Genomic DNA, 24,160 nt, shown 5'->3' with positions numbered 1-24,160 from the left:
GTAACTAGTGTAAAGAAATAATAGAATAATAAAAAAGAATATTTTTTAATGAATGCTTAACGAATTATCCCACTAACTCCATGTTCTCTTGAAGAAAATGAGCTGCTAAATCCTCAGAGATTTAATTACTCTCATTAACACAAGTCCTCGCCAGGCCCACACTGGGGCATTCATTGTGGACCACATACCTGTGGGCTTTGCCTAGGGACTGATCTCTTTTTGGATTATGGCATTTTACTGAGTGTCTACTGTGTACTATGCCTTTTATCCGTGGCATCTCATGTGATCCTTGGAGCTCTAGAGGGAGGATCTGTTATATCCCCTTTAACAGACGAGGAACCTGAAGGTGAGGGAGGTAACTGCAGTTCTGAGATCACAGAAGAGCAGAGTTAGGGTTCAAACGTAGGTTGGTGTTACTTGAGAGACAGAGTGTGTCACCATTCTAACTCTGCTGAATTGGACAGTGCTCACAGTCTCCAACCATCCATAAAGTATCTCCCAAGTCATTTATTGCTGTCCTCCCCAACATACCAGTTTTATGATTTTTACCGTATTTCAGCGTTCCCATTATCTTAGCTCTTATGACTGGTGTTCCAGTGGTCTATCCAGTCTATCTCCTGTCTGATTCAGCACAAAAGCTTCCATTCCCTAAGAGACCACATTATCATTGTGGATCTTTCTATGATTTTCTCAAAGAAAGATGTCATCTTAGCTAGAGCTACACAGCAGAAAGAATGTTGGCATCAGATATAGTTTTGTTTTTTGTTTGTTTGTTTGTTTTTTGAGGTGGAGTTTTGCTCTTGTTGCCCAGGCTGGCGTGCGTGGCACCATCTCGGCTCACTGCAACCACCACCTCCTGGGTTCAAGCGATTCTCCTGCCTCAGCCTCCCCAAGCTACTCCCCAAGTAGCTGGGATTACGGGCACCCGCCACCATGCCCAGCTAATTTTTGTATTTTTAGTAGAGACAGAGTTTCACTATGTTGGCTAGGTTGGTCTTGAACTCCTGAACTCAAGTGATCCACCTGCTTTGGCCTCCCAAAGTGCTAGGATTACAGGTGTGAGCCAGCGCATTCAGTCCAGATATAGTTCTGAATACTAGCTTGTACTAAAAGAGTGACTTACATTTGCTCACCTTAAGTTGGGGATAATAATGTGAACCTCCTTAGATTGTGGTGAGATTTAAATACTGTAACTATGCAATGCCTAGTCCAATGCCTTCATCAGTGTCAATGTACAGAGACTGCAGCAATTGCTGGAAGCCTCTTCTGATTCATGCTTACCTGTTGCCTCCTTTAGACCATTTTAAAGCATCATCTGCTATTTTCTACTTCCCACCACTGCCACTATTTAATCCAAGATCAGTATGTTGCTTAGCATATTCATGTATATTGTCAAGATAAATAATAATTCATTTCTTCTATTATCTTTTTATTTATTTCCTGGTATTTTCAGAACTACCCAGTTTAGTTTGGTATTTTCTTTTGACATTGTTAATATGCCAGTCATTCCTCTAATTGTAGCATATGATTGATCTGGCAGTGGTGGTCCTCCAATGTTAATATCCCCTCCCGCTGCACCAAAGTTGATAGCTGTGCATGTGTCAAAGATATAGTAATACTACATAGGTTTTTTATCCATTTGTATTTTCTTAATCTGTAAAACTAATCTCAACTTATGAGTAAACTGTTCATAAGATTATTTCCTACTTCACTAGTTTTCAGATATTACCTGTTTTAAGCTTCACATGTGTGAGTCTTACAAATGAATCTGAACTGCATGTCTTCACCAGCATCACTTTTTGCTACAGGCTGTGGATATTTACTGTTTTACCTCTAAATATTTGGTCCATTGTTCTCCTAAAATTCAAATCACAGGGTCACGGGCATCATCATAGTTCCCTTTTTTGTTAATATAACAATTAGTCAGCTGGTTCCCATGTGAAGAGGCCATGCCCTCAAGAGCACCTTGCTTATGAAAGAGATGCAGAGAGAAGAGCACCCTTGCCCTTCCTGTAGGAGCTTCCAGTCTAGAGCTGACCATGAGCTCTGAACTAGGACTCCTCAGTGGGCCAGGGGCTACCATAGGAGCAGGCGTGGTTTCCTGTGGGAACCCGGAGACCAGGTGTGGGGCAGGAAGAGTTCAGAAGATGAACTCTGGTTCATCTAGTTTACCACGAGGCAAGAATTTCCTTTAAGGATCATTCTTTTTTTATTTTTTATTTTTATTCATTTTTACGTGGCATTCATCTGTGTAATTTTTTTATTAATGCTTATTGCTTTTAAAACTTTTGATTTCCATAGGTTTTTGGGGAACAGGTGGTATTTGGTTACATGAGTAGATTTTTTAGTGGTGATTTGTGAGATTTTGGTGCACCCATCACCCAAGCAGTATACACTGAACCCAATTTGTAGTCTTTTATTCCTTACCCTCTTCCCACCCTTTCCCCTGAGTCCCTAAAATCCATTATATCATTCTTATGCCTTTGCATCCTTGTACCTTACCTCCCACTTACATGTGAGAACATACAATGTTTGGTTTTCCATTCCTGAGTTACTTCACTTTGACTAATGGTCTCCAACCCCATCCAGGTTGCTGAGAATGCCATTAATTCATTCCTTTTTATGGCTGTGTAGTATTCCGTCATACACACACACACACACACACACACACACACACACACCCCACAGTTTCTTTATCCACTTGTTGATTGATGGATATTTGGGTTGGTTCTGCATTTTTTGCAATTGCGAATTGTGCTGCTGTAAACATGTGGGCAAGTATCTTTTTCATATAATGACTTCTTTTCCTCTGGGTAGATACCCAGTAGTGGGGTTGCTGGATCAAATGGTAGTTCTGGCAGGGCGTGGTGGGTCATGCCAGCACTTTGGGAGGCCAAGGAGGATGGATTATTTGGTCAGGAGTTCAAGACCAGCCTGGTCAAAATAGTGAAACCCCATCTGTACTAAAAATACAAAAAATTAGCTGGATGCAGTGGCAGGCATCTGTCATCCCAGCTACCCAGGAGGCTGAGGCAGGAGAATCACTTGAACCCGGGGAGCAGAGGTTGCAGTGAGCCGAGATTGAGCCACTGCACTCCAGCCTGGGTGACAGAGTGAGACTCTGTCTCAAAAAAAATGGTAGTTCTACTTTTAGTTCTTTAAGAAATCGCCACACTGTTTTTCATAGTGGTTGTCATTCACTTTGAAAGCACCTTGTATAAATTAGATCTTTAAAGGCTGGGATTCTGTAGTTCTTCTAAGGCATTTTTTGGAAATGCCTGCACATGTTTTTTTTTGGAAAAATTTAACATAGCCAAAAAATACATAATCTGTTACCTTGGACAGAAAACCAAGAAGGATTGGACATAGAGTCAGAGAACAGAATGGTGGTTACCAGAAGCTGGGGTTGTAGGGATTGGGGAGATGTTGGTCAAAGGCACAATGTTTCAGTTAGGCAAGAGGAATCAATGATAAATATTTGAGGTGTTGGATGTGCAAATTAGCTTGATTCAATGATTCTGCATTGTATACACACATCACTTTTTATTCCATAAATATATAGTTATAATGTGTCAATATCCAATAACAAATTCGATTAAATTTAATTTACTTTAAAAAGAAACCAAAAAGGTCAGATTCCTTCAGAAATTTGCCACAGCTAATGAGACACTGTGATCTAGAGAGAAGCCAATTGGCTGGTGAAAGCCAATGAAAATAATAGACTTAAATTGGATAAGCATTGGACGAAATGCCTGATATAAACTGTACTGACCTTTCATTGGTCATGGGAGACAACTATCAATCAGATGTTCAAATAACCAAAGGCACTTACTTAGTCTGAATCATTGTAACTCTTGAAAGCCATCCAAGGAGAGAGGGATCAACTAGGATCTTGACATTCACAGTCAGGCTCACACCATGACAACAGAGTGTATGTGCATCCTAGATCTGTAGGATTAGGAATTCTTCTTCACTCAAACTACACACCCTGGTGTTTGTACTCCTAGGGTGGAGTTTTTGTCAGACTCATCAGATTGTTCTCCCATGTTATCGAGAAATAAATTTGGCCTCCACATCTGCAGGGAGATTTTTATTTTACTACCTCTTTGATTTATGCAACAGAAATAGATTCACTATTGGAGTGGCATTCACCATACACCCTTCTCCACTCACGGAGGACTCCAGTGGTTTATATAAACATTCTCCAGAAGAATAGGTGCTTAATGAAGATTTGAGTACATAAATTGATGAATTAATTAAATAATAGTGTTCTGTACCAAGAGGGTTAGTTACACTGGTATTAATCAAAATTTTTTATTTGTGATATTATTATCCTCTTGTATTTAGATGAGACTGATATTTTAAAGTAGCTTTTTAAAATAAATATCTGTGGAACGGCAAAAACAATAGGTGGCAGTGAGAATTCAGAAGGGGCACTGATTCTTTTAAAATCTTTCTCGTGTGCTTACATTCTCCCAGCTTTACTGGAGAACTAGTTGATAAGTTCATGTTTAGAACACTGACTAGTCCTTCCTGAACTGAGCAGATCACTGCTAAAGACCTAACTTCTGCTTGGTAAATGACTTGCTGTTTAGAGAAGCACCCTCCATCTCTTTACTGAAAGATATTCAGCAGATGTTTTATTCTATAATTTATCTTATTATTTCCCTCTTCCTAAAATATGTATTCCTGTGAACAGTATTGCAAAATACCCTTGTAACAGCTTTATCACAGAGATATTTACATGAACAGCAATGCAAATATATTTTTAGTATTAGACTAAAATGTTTCCATCCTCCAAGAACTTTTCAGGATAATGTGTTCTTCAAAATAGCAATGATCAACAAAGAACACCTCATATACCACTGTATATAAGAAACACATTGCACCATTTGGAAAGTAAGTCAGAATTTACTAGGGCTGATAAAAATATTGAATGTCTCAAGGAAATTTGCATACTTGTTTGACATTTAAATTTGTTTTTATGATATAATTTGTAATTAATTCATTCCCATATTTTATTTGCTTTTGGCAAGTTTAAATATTGTGCAAACTCTTAGATTTGTAATTTGTGAGCTTATATTTGATAATGGCACCTTGAATGAAGAAGTACATAATTGCTGTTCTTTCTTGACATGAATGGCTTCATCTGAAGGGAAGATCAAGTTCAATAAGCTATAAAGTGGTTCTGAGAATGTACTTCAATGAGGGGCCAGAACATTCACTTTTTATCTGTTCCTTTCTATCGTGAAGTATTAAAACCAGAGCAAATAAATAGCTCAAAAATAAAGTGGAAGTGCTTCTGCTCTATGTGGGTATATTTAGCTTTTGGGGTTGGGATTCTTCAACACATTTAATAATGAATACCTAAGGCAGTAGTTTTCCAAGTATGGTCCACAAACTTATCAGCACCAACATCATCTGGGAACTTAGAAATGCACATTCTCAGGTCCTACCACAGATCTACGGAACGCATAGCCTGGGCTTTCACAAGCCCTCCAGGAGATTCTGATGTTGCTGATATTCCAGAGCCACTTCTCTGACACTTTGCTGTTCAGTGCAATCCATGGAGCAGCAGGAGAACCTGGACCCTTGTGAGAACCTCAGTGTTGGCACCAGAACGTGCCACTTAAGAAGCCACCCAGCCGGGCACTGAGGCTTACGCCTGTAATCCCAGCACTTTGGGAGGCCGCGGCTGGTGGATCACGAGGTCAAGAGATCAAGACCATCCTGGCCAACATGGTGAAACCCCATTTTTACTAAAAATACAAAAATTCACTGGGCGTGGTGGCATGTGCCTGTAGTCCCAGCTACTCATGTGGCTGATGTAGAAGAATCACTTGAACCCAGGAGGTGGAGGTTGTGGTGAGCCAAGATCGTGCCACTGCACTCCAGCATGGTGACAGAGCAAGACTCCGTCAAAAAAAAAAAAAAAAAAAAAAAAAGCCACCCAGATGGTCCTGATGCATATTAATGTCTGAAAGCCACTGTTCCAAAATATTAAGATTTAGAGTCAGGAACTTACCAATGAGAGGATATCCTTTACTCAGAGGCATTCTGGAAGCTAGGAAAGTGGAACTCAGTGGATGCTTACTGTTTGGACATCCCTCTCAGTTACCTGTGGAATTAAAAGGAGGGAAGAGATGCTTAAACTTCTGGTTGCAAGGATAGAAAATATATAAGGGCACACTGTGTCTGCATTATGGGATGGAAAGCAGAGCCATTATATGGATAAAAGAGCTATTATCTGGGTAATAAATTGTATACATATGCATACATACACATACATATATATAATTTCCCACAATTATCTAGTCATATTAGGTCAAAACACAGCTTTCAAGTCCAACTTTTTTTGTGTGAAACTTGCAATTTTCTAATTCACTTTTCATGTACAAGCAATGCTAAGATATTTTGGGGGTCTTTTTCTCTTAGGTTGTTTTTTACCTTGAATCTAATTTTCTGTAGTATGAGTTTTTCAGGAAGTCTTTTTACCAGTGATAGAAGTTGCAAACTTTTGAGGCTATCCTTCCACCCTATAGGGTGATTGTTCTGGTGTCAAGGCATCAGTGAGACAAAGCTTTCTGTGGAGATGGTGAAGTTTGCCTCTTTCCAAGGGTTCGGCAGTATTTTATATCTACTAGTGGTGAACCCGGGGACCTGGGAGGAAAAACAGTAGCTGACCAAGTAAAACCTTCTTTGTAAAAATATTTTTAGCATGAAAACACATGAGAATTAAAGGATTTTTTAAAAAATCCTTTTGAAATCTCTACACAACATGCCCCCATCCCGTATGTAAATGGGACTGTCACTCCTGTGTTTGTCCACAGCTAGAGTTCCAGATGAACCAGTGTAGTGTGCAATGACAGGAACAGCTGACTCATTAGTAGAGAGCAGTGAAAGGTAATTAACCCTGGGAAAAGTACAGCTGCCGTGCGGGCTGTTCCTTTCTGTAGGATCTGATTAGAAATTAGTGTTAAACCACTGATTCTTTTTTTTTTTCTTCAGAAAAGACTGTCATTGATAATTCACTTTCACTCTCAGGTGTGTCCCTAGAAAAGGTTCTCAAATGTACTTATAAACAAAAGGGTTCGAATCTAAAAAGCATTTTCTGATAACAGTAGACACCTGTTTTTCTTGTTAAGACAGAGTTCTTTCAAATGAATATTGTTTGACTATTGAAGATTGGTAATACCTCAACCCATATTCTAATAGTCAGCATGGAAATTACTTGAAAGGATGGTTTTATATAGTTAATAAGCTGTAGATAAATACCATTTAATTATGTTTTCTTTTTGTTTTTCTTTCCATTTTTCCTCCTCTGATGCTTTTCCTCAGGAGTGATGGAGACTCTCCAGTTCAGATCCAGTAGCTTTTAGGGAAGGTAAGTAAAAGCTATTTAAAAATAAACTTTTCCCCCAAAGAAAAAGAATCTCCAACTTTTCAACATCCATCAAAAACATGAGAAGTTAAGGAACTTCATTTTAGAGGACCAGAAAAGATGCTTGCTTTGGTTATTGTTGGCATCCTCATGGTAATTTGGGTTATGTTCATATAGATTTTTGAGGAGCGTTTACACCTGTTCATCCTGATTCATGACTTCATATGTCTGATATTAGGGGCATTAATATGTAAGACATTCAGAATTAACATGTATGATTTTAAAATGTGGTAGACAGGATAAAGTACCCCCCCAAAAAATATCCTTGAAATCCCTGAAATCTGTGAATATGTTATCTTGCATGACAAAAGGGATGTGATTTAATGAAGACCTTTGAGATTATCCTATTTTTCTAAAAAAGGCCAACTAATCACATGGTCTTTCAGAAAAAGGCCAAAGAATGAGTTGGGGAGATGAGATGTGAGTAGGACTCAACATTACCCACCATTGCTGGCGTTGAAAATGGAGGAAGCAGGCCATTCACTGAAAAAGGAGTGGGCTATGGAAGCTGGGAATGGCTCTCAGTTTACAGCCTGCAAGAAAACAGGGGCCTCAGTCCTATGACAGCAAGAAACTGGATTCCACTAACAGCCCAATGAGTGAGGAAATGCATTCTCCCTTGGAGCCTCCAGAATGGAATGTAGCTTAACTTGGTTATAGTCTGGTAAGACCATACTAGACTTTGGACCTCCAAAACTGTAAGAACTTTGTGCCTTTTTAAGCCATCAAATTTGTAAAAATTTGTTATGGCAGCAATAGAAAACTAATACATAGAATAAGCCCACAAATAGATGGGACATATTTTGCAGCTGGCAATCTAAATCCTATGAGTAAATTCCTGTATTTGAATAAAGAGAAAATGTTCTTGAGAGGCTAAGATTGATAGTCTGTAAGAACTGGAATATTGATTTTGTCGATCCAAATGATAGTTATTGCCAAATCAGAGAGTTCTGTTTTCTACTTTGTGACACCCCTTCTTCACCAGAAATTCTTTATATGATATATTTGTAAATGCAATACCTGTGTCACCCAAGGTACAAATGAGTACATGCTTTATTGGACTTTTTAGCGAGTCCATGTTTACCTGAGCATGGCTGAGTGGAATGGAACATTGAGGGGTAGAAGGCCAGGTCTCTGCTGCAGAGACCTGACAGTCAAAGAATGCCGAGCCTAGTGTTTGAAAGCAGATGGTGGCCATGTGAATCCTGGTTCTACCACTTTCTACCTGTGTGAACCCCGGGTAAGGTGGTGAGCTCAATTTCCTTCCTTTTCTCATATGTAACATCAATAATACTTCCCCACAGGCATGGTAAGATGACTAAGTAAGATAGTACATACAAATTCTCACAAGAGTGCCTGTCACTCTGAGTTTGGCAAAGGTGAGGTGTATTTATTTAGAAAATACTGTGCCACCTCACCATTTTGATTAAAAAAAAAAATGGTTTTGTCTTTACTTACGGTGAGTGCCATTTTCTCTTCCATACAAAAGTCATCAGTATGAATATATGAACATACATTGCTTAAAATAAATGTAGATGCACAATAGTCAGGACATTCTGGAAAATATAAGTGAGAAAAGTGAAGTCTAAGAACTAGGGACTGTGTTATAGTTTAAATGAGTTGAAGATCTTCCTATATAGTTTTCTTTCCAAATTTGGAAAAATATGACTATTATTTCTATTTTACATTTGACTTTGATTCCTGCAAAAGGACCCATTTAAATCATAAGCCATAACTTTTCATGTAAATGAGACAAAAGTAGATATTTGAAAAAATCTGACCATAAAATCTATTACACTTCACACTTGCTCTCCTTTGCATGTTGGGAGCTGATGTTTTCAACATAAGAGAAGACAAAATTGTAAATTCTCCTTAACTGGCATGGCAATCAAACAGACAAAATCTATAGTATTCCAGATGCTAAAATGTCTGGGTTGCTTTGTATTGAAATCCAATTAACAATTATCTCAAGCATCTGAAAAGTGTCATTTTTCGCTTATTTCAATTCAATTCAATAATAATGTATTGAGCACCTATTATGGCCACAAAATTATGTTGCATCAAAAGGTCAACAATATAGCTCTTTGCTTCCATGAGCCTACATCAGCCCAGGGAAGAGAAACTGGACCTGGACAAGCTAATATCAGGCAGAACATAGTCCTCAAGATGAGAGTGCCATCAAAACGCTATTGGAATACAGAATTCTGGGTGATGCTGTCAACCACAATATGAATGAGAAATCACATTTCAGCAGACAGATCTTGCAGTTCTGACACTAAAGGAAAAATTCCTTTGAAACGTACAAATGAAATCATCAAATTCAAAACATTTAATTTTAGGTATCTAATCTGACCATCAAGTCTTTGACCCTCTTGTAACTATATAAAAATATGGCTTTAATGCATTGTTTAAACAAGCCGAGAACAATTTCGACCATTGGTGTCCTTTCAATTGGTCTTTGGGGACATTGCTTTATTCTAGTCATAGTTCTCTGAATCTCTCTAGGGATTAATTTTTCAGGAATCATCATCTTCTGGAAGCTTTTCCAGTCTGGTCTGAGTCTGTGCTCCCGTTGTTCCTTTTGCCTCCCTCTGTAATAATAACTTGCACATAATATTGGAATATTCAACTTCCTGGTTTGAGCTCTTGACAACAAGAGTTGTGCTTTATGTATCCTTTTATGCCCACTGTCTAGCATGGCAATCCATAGATTTCTTCTCAATAAGTGTGTACTGAACCAATAATGGGCAAAATCTTAGGAGAAAAATACGTGTATTTAAAAAAAAGTTTATTAAATTAAACACTGTAGTGAGAATAAAATCCAAGGATCATTCTGCAAAATTCCAATGCCCCATTGGCCTCCACAATTGAGTCGTGTCATTTGCTTTGCAAGTTTCAATATATTCTCCCATTCCATATCTCATAGTCAGATAATAAAGATAAATAACTATATTTTATCTTAATTCAAATGTACAAAATATAGGAAGATTTTATGAAAAACAAACAGTTATTGTTGGGAAAAATAGCAGACTTTTTGAAAAAATTCTAAAGAACCTCTTAAAGATGGATAAGGAAAATGGAAGATGTCTAAAGCTATCAAGTACCTTGTGTAATAATCTACATAATGAAATAGCTTAAATAGAGAAAATTCTCTTTACATAATAAAAAGCTTTATTTGTGAATCAACAAGTGCTCTTTGAACTTTATTAAAAATGTTTTGACATTATCAGGTTGTTTAGTATAGATTTACTGAAAATAGCACATTTAGTTGCAACACAAGCCTTGAAGTTAAGTGGTTAGTTTAATAAAACAGAGTTTCCATAGTTACCACAGGAAAACAGAGCATAACTTTTATTTCTTTCGAAGCCAGGAAGGGGCTTTAGAGAAAAGATTAAGCAAACAGACCCAGGCAGGTTCATTATGTGGGGCTTCGTACCTGATTGGTTTTTTAAAAGAGGAAACTTAATATTACAGAAAATTAAAGTTTTCCCACTAAAATCTATGGAAGCACATTAAGAAGTCTGAACATTTCCTTTCTCTAGGTGTTTCCAAGTAGATTCTGAGTTAGAGGGAAAGCTAGTTTAGTCCAGCATCTCCATGAGCTGCGTTTTTTGCTCATGGTATTTTGTTAATAAACCACATCATAAACAAGTGGTTAAAAATGCTACCCCAAAGACAGCAATGCATTGCTCTGTGTGACAAGTCATGCAATCTTAGATCTAACTTTACTATTCATGGTCAACGCTTTGTTGAAAGGCCTGAAGGAAGGGAAATTGAAATCCATGCTAGTGAAGATGTCTCCTTGTGCCAGATTCATTGTTTTCTCAGTTTAGCATGGAGATTTGCTCCTCTGAGTGTTAATGGAGGTCACTGTTGCTCTGTCCTTTGCTGCATCTAACCCAAGGAGTTCTTCACAGTTGACTATTGAGAAACAAAATGATGTGGTTTCTAGTATCTCACCTTCAGCTCACCAGCCTTTAAAGCAGCAGTGATTAACAGGACTTTTACAAAGTTTCTATGTAGTTACAAGGACAGTTTCAATCTTCTGTCATTTTTTTGCATTAGCTATGATTATGCTTTTACCACAAAAATGCATTTGTTTTAAAGGTAACAATACAGACTGGGAGAATAGCTTATGTTTCATCTATATTTATCAGCACTCACTGTACATTTGTGTCTTCATTACCAGGAAATATTAAGGGACATTGTGCCATCTATTCCTGTTTACAGTTTATTATGCAGAGATAGGAAACACTTAGCATGTAAAATGAATGTAGAAATTATTCCTGGATAGAAACACGGACATTTCCCACTCGTTGGCTCTTTCTCCTCCATCACCGGATCAGAGTGTAATTGTCAGTAATCAGGCCTGCTTGCTGCTGATAAAACCACTCTGAATGCTAGCAGCCTTCTTTGTGTGATGACTCAATTATTCCAGAAGTGCCTCATCAAATCTGCCCCATCAGCTGGGCTAATAAATAAGGAGAAGAAACTGGCCCCCCAAAGCAAATTATAAATCCATTTGCATTAACCATTTCGCTGGTCCATGATCTAGGCAGAAATAAGCATGGCAGATTGTGTTAAGCTTATTTGAATATGTTTATAATGTTTACAGCATGCAACTTTTTTTTCCCACAAGGTGTTAGAATTATCAGTCATGAATGGCATCTAAATGCAGTTATGTTAATTACAGCAAGGCTTTAAGTATCTTTGAGGGCTATTTTGTTACTTAAATCAGGTGAAAGTTAAATCATCTTGCAGACAGAAATATAGGTCTTGCATAAGTTATTGGAATTGCTTCAGAGCTTAAGGAGAAGAGACCTATGTTTTATTTTTACAGGGACTGGAAGGACAAATACAAATACTGTTATGCCTACTAGTGTAAATACAATTACTTCATATCTATCACAGTGAAAACCGGAAGTTATTGTGATGCTCTGGATGACTTCAACAATCTGCAAAAGCAAAAATTGCATTTTTCTGGGAGCCTATGAGAGTTGCTATAGCATTCCCTGTACTGAAAATTCTTTGAAAGGTTCTATAAGGCAGAGATTTCAAAAAGCTGGGCAAACTAGTAAAAATCATTTAAGTTTGTCCATGGAAATTGTGTGCATTGACAAATTTTATTCTTTTAAAATGACAAGCTATATGAATAACAAGAAGTTTTGTGTGTATAATTACAACAATCACTCGGGGAAGCAAAAAATGTTAAAAGGTGATCAAGAAAAGTAGTCTGTTTGCTAACATCAAAGAATTCATCTTGTTGAATATGCAATGATTTAAAATCTGAAACATCCTCCCTAAAAGTAAGCAAGATACCATTGACCCACTTGCCATGGGAGCTGTTTTTCCCGCAGAGTGGTTCCAGTTTTGCTGAAGCTCTTGTTTCTACTCCTGCTGTGATCAGAGGCCTAATTATGGGCTGGTGGTAAAAGTGAAGTTTATAGCCAATGAAGAGTGTTTGTCTTTGCCTAAACATCTTAAGTGAAATTCAGTGCTTATCTTCATTTGCTCCAGCCAACGAAGTATATGCCCTAATATCAACCTGGAAAGCTAGGCAGAAGAAAGTCATTTTTTATAGCATAAATATAAAGTGGCAAAAGGTTTACATAATTTTTGTTCATCAACTGCTAAATATATAATCGCTTGCTATGTTGAAAATACCAATTCTACAGCTGATTGATTAGGAACTCCAAAATAAAGAGTTTAAGTTTTCATCAGAAATTTAATGGAGCAAAAGGGGTTATACAAACTTGACTATAACATAAAGTATCATACTGACTAATATAAAAATAAAGCCAGAAACTTGGGAGTGTAAAGAACTTTTCTTATCATTCAAAAAACTGAGCCAGGAAAGGATAATCCTCTCTTTTTCATCATTCCAACTAACAAATAATTGGTGAAGATAGTAGCATTAGAAGAGTGATTAAAAGCTCAATCTGTTGTAAATTGTGGAGATAGGTTCTCAAGGGATAGCAATACTAAGGTAAATGTGCTAAAATTTTTATGTTTACTTATTAAAAAAAACAAATCTCAGAGTGGTCTTTGGAGTCTGTATCAACATTCTGAACTTCTGAGAGGATGCTGTGGTTTATATCAGAACCACAGAATGGTCTGTTTCCCTTGGTATGCAAGTTCCAAAATGAAATTGGTGATGGTGATGACCTCATACTAGTTACTGTAGTACAGGGCTATGAGTGCTACATACATTTCATGTTAAACTTATTTGCCCTTTCAATAAATTTTTCACTTTGAGTTTAGTTTTGAGGACTTAAAAAAAAAATCACATCCTTTGGAACCATAAGTAATTTTTTTTTTTTTTTTTTTTTTGAGACAGAGTCTCACTCTTGCTCAGGCTGGAATGTAGCAGTGTGATCTTGGCTCACTGCAACCTCTGCCTCCTGGGCTCAAGTGATTCTTGTGCCTCAGCTTCCCAAGTAGCTGGGATTACAGGCACATGCCACCACACTTGGCTAATTTTTGTATTTTTAGTAGAGACAGGGTTTCACCATGTTGGCCAGGCTGGTCTCGAACTTCTGGCCTCATCCACCCTCCTCGGCCTCCCAAAGTGCTGGGATTACAGGCGTGAGCCATCGCACCTGGCCAAGGACCCATAAATAAATCTATGATTCTCTACTTTGGGGATACAATTAACACATATATCATTATCAGTTTAGGTCATTCATTCTAACTGATAAAATATAATCTGATATACTCTATTTCTGAAAAAAATAACATACCAGACTCATTACCTTGTAGCACAGGTTTAAAGAACTGTCTTTCTCAGGAGCAGTACTCATCCACGAAGCAGCCATAAAGGACTGAGAGTCCCTAATTATTGTCAGATAGTAAAGTGGACAAATGTAGTCCTTCGTGATGACTTCATTTAACAAGCAAAGCCATGTCATCATCAGAGAGCACACTTAAGAATTGGGTAGCCCATTAGGTTACTAACACCTCACTTGTCACATCGTTTCCTTTTTTAAGATTCCTTTTTCATTAAAAAATGAGTTTCAATGCAAAAGTATTCATCTAAGTAGGCGGGGGCTAAAACTAACTCAAAAGTTCTGGGAGCTTGATCAAGATTCTAAGTCTTAGGTTAACTGCCTTCAAAAATATGTATACTGCATGAATATTTTGGTAAGTCCTTAGCCCTTATAACATATTTAAGATCAAACTCAAAAAAGTATGGCAGTTAAGAAAAATGGTTTTCTAAAGGTATCTCCTTGATCTGATAGTGCACATGCAGGGACTAGAGTGATCCGATGTCAGTCGCAGATTCCTTTTGGTATCTGCCAAGGGTGTGCTTCCAAACAGCAGGTGGGTGGAGTTATTAATGATAGACACATGGATGGACAGCCTCTGCAGGGCTCCTCGTTCCCATTTGTATTTTGGTGTACTTAGACTTCATGAACTCTATTGTGTCAAATCATATTTCTAAAGTTATATTTTGTCGGTGCCCTCTGTGCACTTCTCCAAGCCGATCTCAGCTGTGCTGCCTTCACTCTCTTCCCCAGGGAGAGGAGCCACGGCAGATGGGGTTAGGGCAGAGGGCTGATGCATCTGACAGCAAACGGCCGGGCTGTTGAGTGGAAGCTGTGAGCGTCAGGAAGCTACTTTTCCCCTGAGAACCAACTAACCACTGAAGAAAGTTGAAAATGAGCCCTTTGAGAAATGCTATTAAAAGTAGTAAAAAATTGCAATTGTGCAGATGATGTGCTGCTGTGTGCTTATTCGAATGCTAATGAGTTTGACATTAGGGAACTCAGAGGCTTTACAGCTACTCCCTTATGTGATTCAGTTCTTTATTGGCAATCTTTGAGAAAATAAATGGAAAATGTATTGCTAATAAATACATAACACGATAGGGTATTAGACAAAAAGCCATTACTTTCAGGATTTAGAAAGAGCTTTGTTTGCCAGTGTGACTGTTTTCCAGGATCTTTTGTTTTAGGTTAGTGTATGGCAAACAAAGGGGAATAGGCAGGTGGAAAGCTTCAGAACTCTTTCTGAACTGAGGGCGCAATAGAATAGGCCAAAAACATTTGGAGAGAAAGCCGTTTTTTTTTTTTTTTTTAGTTGCAATCAAACGCAAACTAAGAATTCTCAAGCTCCTGTGCTACTTTTCAATTCTTACATCATGTGCAGTAATCTGCTCTATCACTTGAGAGTTTTATCTCCATTTTTCCCCAGGAACTACAGTTGCTGACTTGAGTTGAAGAAGCATCTACTTAATGTCTGGTCAAATCCTACAAGAAATACAGAAATCTATGATTAAAAAGCTGAGCACTTTGATATACTGCAAAGGGTAGAGAAGGCAGGACGGTAGAAATCTTCTGCAAGGAAGGTTGGTGGCTTGTGTTTTAAAACATCAGAACTGCCAGACATAAACATTTTAAATGTGCATGGACACACGTGATATTTGTATAAATTGGTTCCTCTAGTATGTTGATTGCATGACACTGAATTTCAAAGTTTTCTCTCAAGGGCCAAATAGCCTGATGAAAACTGATTCTGTGCTCATCCCTGGCACCAAATAGAGGTGAGGCACCTCTGTGTATGATGACTGAACACAGAGTAAACCAAGGGCAAATCATTTCATTGGACGACAAGTTAAAACATTAGCAAAAGGATTAGTATCATGTTATGATGATCTCATTAAAAAGAACCCTAAGTAACAAAAGAATACATTTTGGATCTGCCTTTTGTGACCACTTGAGTATAGTACATTCTAAATTTTCTCTCAACTTTTTATTTTGGTGGTTAAAAGTAAAAATAATAGTAATGATCATTAAGAGTCCCTCTTATCTAATTTCCCAACTAAATTCAAGAAGTAATAGAGAGGTAGGTAGGTAGATAGATAGATAGATAGATAGATAGATAGTTTGGTAATAAAGACAAAAATAAATTTGGCTTACCTTAAAAAATAAAAAAACTATTTTTCCCATTGATACATAGTATAAAAATTGTCATTCTATTTCTACTCTAGTACAATCAAACTATAGATAAGTTTCAACACTTTGTTGATTGTTCACTTAAGTGCTTATTGCTACTCTTCTATTTATTTGTCCAGCCTGATATGCTTTTCTTGTTTGATTTCTTATCTCAATAGAATGAATTTCAGGATTTATCACTAAATCAGACAAAGTCATTTATTTAGTCCCCCTGACACAGCAGGGCAAACTGAGTTGGCATACAAGTTACCTGGAGAAAAAGAGAGGTAAGGCGACATTTTTATTTATTAAAAAGTAGAACATGTTGAAAGAAAATGAATTCAATCAAAGAATTTATATGAAAGCTCTCCTCTACAACAGCTCTTTCTCTGTGGATTCGCTTACAAATTTATTGTTAGTGCTGAATTTAGAATTGTGATTTTTGTCAGAAACCCAGCCATTTAATATTTTAAAATATTAAATAGGCAAAGTCCTCTGAGCCTACATACCCTTTTGCATATTTATTGGTATGTATTATTTGTTCTCACGTTTGCCTTTAAAGAAAATTTCATTGTTAAAATGGTTTTCAAAATCCAGTTTACATTCGTGTTAGAAATTAGTTTGTTTATGGATTAAGAGTAAATAAGCAAGATTTCAAAAGTACAATGTTTTAAAAAGTACTGTGGATGACTTCTGGAGTGAATTTATGCAAACACTAAAAAGTAATAATTGGATTATTCTTGAGAGAAATCTATTTCAAATGATCTATCCCTATATGAAGGAGCTTGATTTCTAACATTGACATATTTTGCAACAGATGCATCTCAAAATATCAGCAAGAAAAAAATTGTAAAGGCCCCTTTAGTGTGTTACTTGCCCTGAATTTTCTTTAAACTGGGCATATTAAAAATATACATCAAAAAACAAACCGTCTTCTAAAACATAAAGCTGGAGATTGCCCCCTAAAGTCACAAAACTGTGACTCTGAGGCCGTGGTACAGTGACTAATAGAAATCCTTGGCACAAATTGGTTACCTAAGGGAATAATAGGACTATTTGCTGGAGTCGTTTGGCAAAAAGACACCAACACATGGCTTTGGTTTATATTCAGCATTGCCAGTTGCACAAAGTTGCAAGATGAAGTCTACACCAGCAGTGACAACTCAGAAATCAGAGACAATCAAAATCAACCATTCACTTTATAATGCTACCCAAGCTTGTTTCCGGTCTCACGTTTCTTTTATGGCAGTGCATTTCTAAGAAGCTCTAGAAAATTTCCTTTGAAAATCATCTCTTCTGGGGGGAATGTGCCTACACATGGCCCTCAGGAAGATCTGCTTCCCAGAAAACTGTACTTAAAATGACAGTGGACTGAATCTGTTTTTTCCTTTGAGTTTGGTATTTACAGGTGTAAGAGGGATTAGGGGAGACAAGGAGAAGGATCATAAATCCAAAGTGCACACATCCTTCGATTCTTCAGCTGTCTATACAGAGCCAAAGATAGTACAATAAGAGGCATACAAGAACAGAGCATTGAAATCAAGAATAGTGTGCAAATAAAAGATGAAAAGTTCTGAAAATTATAAATATGTTGTCACAGATGGTGTAAAAAAGACACGGTTTTGTTAGAGTTTAGTTTTTTTTAAGTTTACTTTCTGAATTTGCTCCTATTCTTCCTGAGATATTAATAAATGTATGAAAACAAAACTAGAAAAATGAGAGGAAAGGAAGAACAGAGAAAAAACATACTTAAACATTCTTAGTACTCCTCTCCACAAGTCAACTAGCATCCTTTCAGTACCTCAGCTCATTTTTTTTCCCATGATTTCTCCTTGTGTGACAGGTAAACATCTTTGCTCCCATTGTGAGCTGCCCCAAAGCTATGTTTAAAACAAAATGATGCCAGAATCATCAAAAGAAAGGGCACTCAATGTAAGATTCTTTGTTCTTCAATCTGGCCAAATTTCAGTCCAAAATGCTGGCATCATCTAGTTGTTTAGTTTTCTGGGCCTAGCCATTTCCAGCTTCTTGAGTTTTTCTTCATCATTTTTTTTAAAAACGTGATAACTGTAGATAAAGCGTTCCTCATGGAGAGGACCCCAGCAGCTCTTCTCGGCAGCCACAGATCTTCCTCCCACCATTGCTGTGAGTCCCCAGGACTGAAACGACATCTCATAAGAGCAATGTAACACAGTGACAGAACCACACTGCCAGGTCAAAAATCTCTGGCGATGAGCACAGCAAAATCTTGTTCAAAAGGGAGCTTACTGCAAGTTGAATGTGTGTGATGGACTTCTCAAATTAAGAGTGGCAGCCGGGCGCAGTGGCTCACGCCTGTAATCCCAGCACTTTGGGAGGCCAAGACGGGTGGATCACCTGAGGTCAGGAGTTCAAGACCAGCCTGACCAACATGGTGAAACCCAGTATCTACTAAAAAAAAAAAAAAAATTAGCCAGGCATGGTAACACACACCTGTAATCCCAGCTACTCGGGAGGCTGAGGCAGGAGAATCGCTTGAACCCCGGAGGCAGAGGTGAGGTTCTAGTGAGCCGACATTATGCCATTGCACTCCAGCCTGGGCAATAAGAGCAAAACCTCATCTCAAAAAAAAAAAAAAGAGTAGCTACCTGCATGATATATCTATCTAACTAGACAGTGTTATGATTAATTTTATAAAGGTTTTCAGAAAGTGCCCTCAAAACATTGTGGTCACCATGACATTTTCTGCAATTACTAAGAAACTCAAGACTACTTATAAATGTATATTATAAATATATATTGAGGTATATTATAAATATATATTAATGTCTAGAGTCCTGTTGATAGAAACAAAACCTCAACATAACCAAGGGATTTCTTATGTTCAGTTTTTAATAAGTAATTAAATTTTTACTTGAACAGCTGGGTTTTGTTTTGTGTTTTTGTTTTTGTTTTATTTGCCATTAGGTTAAAATAGAATTTTAAATGAAAAATAAAATCTAAGGGAAATAAAACCTCCCCACATGTCAGTAATTGGCTTGTGTGAATGAAAGCAAAATTGAGTTTATGAATTCTATGTCCTGCTCCTTGAATCTCTTCCCTCCCACAAAACAGCAATTCCAGGACTTCCTCTTCAGCCTAAAAGAAGGTACCAGATCTGTGCACTGGGGCTATGTGGAAGAGACGTGCTTATTGCCCCTGATGTAAGCTCCAGTAAGAAAAGATGTCAAGTACAAGTACTAGGAAATCACTTTATACATCTGTTTATAGGTTTGTAAGTACATAAAGATATTAAATGAGAGCTTTCCAAATTCAACCCAAGAGTTCAATTTCATTTTCTGGTCATTTTTCTTCCTCATTGTATACCTGCTTATTTCTATCATTAGCTCTTGCATGTTTTCCTCCAAGTTTTGCTTTTTTGGCCTTCTTTATTTTATACATGTCTTTTCCTCTTGCCATTTCACCTTGCATTCACCCCTCTCCCCAGAAAACTGGGACGTTAAGCCTTTTTCAAAGTTTTTTTCATGGTATTATTAAGAATTAGAGACTGAGCAAGAACCACATTTTTCTCCTTTTTATATAAATATTATACATAATAAGTTGATACTTATCATTTAAACTGAACTTTTTTCTTAAAGTAGTTTCAAGTTAGGGAAAATAAGAGTGGCAGAGTTTACCCTTACTGTTCTTACTCCTATCGAGAAATACATTCTCAAAGCCAGGAGGAACCCATTATAGGAATTTCAGAATATATCTTCTGTCAGTTTTCATCTATAATGAGGTATATGAGAATGAAGTATATAAATGCCCTAAGAAATCTGGAAAGGGACAGCTTTTTAAAAAATAAAGCCTCTGTTTTGAGAAAACAAATGACTCATTAGGTTTTACAGACATAATTGCAAGCTTGTCAATAGTGTTCGGGGCTTAAGCAGTAAAGATGATCAAGTCTTCTTTTCCAGGGGGAAGAAAACAAAGTTCCCAATAAGAAGTGTAATTTTCAAGACTGCAGTACAAGTTAGGTTGATTTCTTGAATCATACCATAATCATGTGTCTCATCTCTAATTCCGGAAGACTTTGAAAGAATGATAATCTACCTCCACCCCACCCCAGGGGCCTGAACACACACACTGACGTAGACATCTTTTTCCACTTCTAATGATCCATTACTTGGACAAGGTACTCATTGAATATGAGGTCTGATTTTACAAAAATTAAACCTACCCATTGGCAATTTATTGAGGTCCATGAGAATAATCCAAATGAAGAATACTTAAAATATCTACTCCCATAGACAAGGTTCTAGAAACCAAAACCTATTTTTGAATTGAGATCTATGAGAAGAACCATCTCACAAACGATAAACTCTCCACAGTGAAAAACACGTATGCCTTTGGTTTCTTATGTTCTTATTTCCCAGTGAGCCCCAGACTTGAGTAGACACAATGTAGTAACTTTCGTTTTCTACGTGTGAAGAAGAGAAAGCAAGTGAAACAGTTGAGTTGTATATTGTGGCCTTGATCCATTTCACTCCTGCAACTTGACCCACAAGTTAAATTTGAAAACTTAGTTCTATGAATGAGTTCTCAGTTTTTAAATATGTTTGTATAGGATATCTATATCCTATACCCAACAAGAGGACAATAGCTCAAACAGAACACAATTATGAGACCAGCATTCCAAGCACAGTCAAAGGGAGGTCCATGAATATTTATGTATCCCTTCCAATGACTTTAGTGGGGAGCGGCTGCCTGGAGTGGTGACAAGGCAACCAGGCCCTTGGGTAGCTGAATTGCAAAACAGGACTCAGCTTAAAGCCAGTGTAAAGAAGATTGCACTTAAGTATGCTTCTGAAATTTTGATTTGTGTCCACCGGCACTCTTTGCAGGTTGTGTTTCAGTTTTGCTAAGGAAACTCACAGAGTTCATCCTTGCCTTTTGGGCAATTCTTCAGAGTGGTTAGGGTGAGTTAATAGCATCCATGTGGCAAGATAACAATAGTTGGTGTTGCTTTGTGGAGGCTCACACATAGAAGTGGCTTCCTCAGAAATATGTGTTGGTTTTCATCATTTTCACCCTCACATGCTACTGATACCTCATAATCTAGTTATTCATTTAGCACACAGAGGGGCATTCGCTAGAGTTGAGCCACTTTGTATGCAACAGAGATACTCATGGGAGGAGGGGGATTTCACAACACAGCGCTTACTATCCTGAGTAAACCAAGCCATTTTCATCTTAGGCAGTGTCACATCTGTTGTAAACTCATGTGGTTTGAAAAGAAGGAAAATCGACAGGAAAAAAATCACCCTGGTTTTACTGTTGTTTTCTCTTATTGTGTAGTTTTAAAGTGTTCATAACAATGGACCATTTTATTTAGACTACAGCAACTGCTGTTCAGCAAAGGCAGTGAACACTTTTTGTTTTCTAGTTTAAAAAGCAGTTCAACGATTGGTGTGGTGTTTATTATGAAATGATGACAAAAGAGTTCTGGTGGTTTTAATAGTTTTAGCTTACGAGAGCTGTCATTAATTTTGTCTGTAGTGTTGCAGGTGAAAAAATGCACAATGGATAAATAGTCTATATTGGTTTAACTGAACATAATATATAGTGTGTTCTGGAGTTGTTTGTCTCAATAGACTATAGTAATCAAAAGTAATGAACCTATTATGTGCAGGACCTTGGAGAGCGTCGAATGGCAGTAAAAGTGTGGCACATAAAAGGTTTATTAAAGGAAATTAAAGTCCATCATTGCCACACCTGCTCCCCTATTATAAGTCTATGGCAGGTCAGTGCCTTCAATCACAACTCAGCCTCTGAGAGCAGAAATGCAGCTCCCATTACCATTGCAGTCACACCGCATCGGAGCTAGTGTCAGGATTTAAGGATGGGAGCCACTGAGCGTACCTTCTGCCTGCCTCTGATTTTCAACAAGCAAAGCAACTTATTTATATTTAAGAATTCCTTCTGATAATGTGCAGAAGTGAATTAAACTAAGAGATGATTTGCGGATTCTAGTGAAATGGATGGGTGTATCAAGGTCAGAGTCTGAAAACAACAGGCTTTTAAAGTCTTTGCATCCCTTTGATAATTGATTTGATGACATTTAAAATATTTAGTAATGATGTTTTAGAGAATTTGATACTGACGCATATATCACTCAAATTTCACCTTCCTTATATATTTGAATGATTATAACTGGTATTTATTCTGAAATTCTGAGAGTAAACATATGTCATTGTTGATTATCAAAATTTCTAATGGTATTTTCTGGGGGCATTTCAGGGGGTTGTCTTCATGGTGCTTTTTTACAAGAGGAATCATTTTTTTCCAAGCTTAGAAAGAGATATGTATCAGGAAGAGTCTGGAAATGTAAAAGAACTTAGGTTTTAGTAAATTGGTCTGAAATCTTTTGGTTTGACATGTGAGGTTTCATCTCCTTCACAGCCACTGTTCATGAGACGAGCCTTTTTCTATCTTTGTAATGCCAGAAGTGTTTGAGTCACTTCAAACACTTGTGGACAAGAACATCTGCCCTCTTGTCACTCTTCTCTCTGGTTTCCAGCAACTGTAGATGTATTTCCAAAACTGGTAGTACGTGGGGGGAGTCACAGTTACGTGCTATAGAGCCGGGCTATGAGTCAAGAGCATGGAAGGCTACTGTTTTTCATAATGACCTTCAGAACTTCTAATTACATGTTTTCATATTTTGTTCAATGTCAAAGAAAATGACCTCAGGACTTTGTGTTCATGTTATAGATGGATGCAGAGGCTGAAGATAAAACGCTGCGTACTCGCTCTAAAGGAACCGAGGGTGAGTTAGCAAGCAGGTTCTATGACACTACGCCCACCACACCATGAAATATGAGCGTTCCAGTGCTCAGTCCCTCATGTGCAGTCAGAATGATTACAACTTCCTCTGGGCTTCTTTTTTCAAATCAAGCCAGGACACTGGCTCTTGGCATGGAGAGGCAAAATATTATGAACCAGGAGTTAAAGAACTCAGAAAAGTCCAAATGATATATGATGCTAATTTTTACAAAATGCAATCATGAGTGGATTTGAACATCACACAAAACAGCATAAGGTTCAGCAAGTGAAGGATGTTCCATGGAAACCTTCAAATTATGGAAGTGACCTTTAATGGCCAAGGGAAAAGACAGAATTGTTAGTTTATTGCCAAAGCAGGTTTTGATTTTTATGTTATCTGGTTTAGTGGCTCCCAACCTAAACTTAGTTCAAGTAAAATGATGGTGTTTGTTTTTTGACTGTCTCTGCTGGGAATTTCCAGCAGCTCTGATGTTTGGAAGGTTTAACTTGCTGGTTATCCCTCTCTTTTTGTAACCAACAGATGGTAATGTAATATTGAAATATAAACAGGCCCTTGATGATCTAAACATCTGGAAAACAGGATTGACTGGCAATAATACCCCTTAAGGAAAATAAATTTTATTATAATTGGCTATATTTTTGGGACCCTTAATTCTAAGTGGGAAACTCTAGGTTCACCACAGCCTCTGAAAACACTCTGGATATCTGTTCCCCACCCACCCCAACCCACCCTTCTCGGAGTCCACCTTACAGAGGAAAAGCTGTGGCAAAGCCATGGCCCTGCAGCCCTTTAGGAGGGTGTTGAGATGTACAGTTGACAGCGGCTGATCAAATGGAATGCTTTCATTATCCGTATATTTGTACATGTAATCAAGGTAGTTAATTCCTGTTTGAGCAAAGTCCAGAATCCCAACATTTTTAATAAATTCAAGGAAAATTTTTTTTCAGTTACAATATAACCATGGTTATCATTAACCAT

General features: G+C 37.6%; 1 protein-coding gene and 1 long non-coding RNA gene across 5 annotated transcripts in view; both read left to right on the top strand.

The window, feature by feature from the left end:
• LOC129042770 (uncharacterized) overlaps nt 1-7,384 on the top strand; it is a 185,000-nt gene extending 177,616 nt beyond the window's left edge. For both annotated transcript variants that reach the window (XR_008504200.2, XR_008504199.2), the window contains one exon: nt 7,339-7,384. This is a non-coding gene — a long non-coding RNA (uncharacterized LOC129042770). The remainder of the gene's footprint in view (nt 1-7,338) is intronic.
• The window catches only part of ST18 (ST18 C2H2C-type zinc finger transcription factor), a 304,120-nt gene that overhangs the window by 177,096 nt on the left and 102,864 nt on the right, over nt 1-24,160 (top strand). For 2 of the 3 annotated variants that reach the window (XM_063668773.1, XM_063668772.1), the window contains exons 2-3: nt 7,339-7,384; nt 23,110-23,164. In XM_063668773.1, coding sequence (XP_063524843.1) covers nt 23,110-23,164 — 55 coding nt within the window. In that variant the 5' untranslated portion in view covers nt 7,339-7,384. Of the gene's footprint in view, nt 1-7,338; nt 7,385-16,565; nt 16,662-23,109; nt 23,165-24,160 lie in introns of those variants that run through there. The other variant, XM_054499078.2, reaches the window with a different exon arrangement.

The sequence above is a fragment of the Pongo pygmaeus genome, chromosome 7 (genome assembly GCF_028885625.2).
Source record: "Pongo pygmaeus isolate AG05252 chromosome 7, NHGRI_mPonPyg2-v2.0_pri, whole genome shotgun sequence".
In the NCBI taxonomy this organism is placed as follows: Eukaryota; Metazoa; Chordata; class Mammalia; order Primates; family Hominidae; genus Pongo; species Pongo pygmaeus.
Note: the sequence above shows the minus strand (reverse complement) of the source record. Positions and strands in the feature narration are given on the sequence as shown.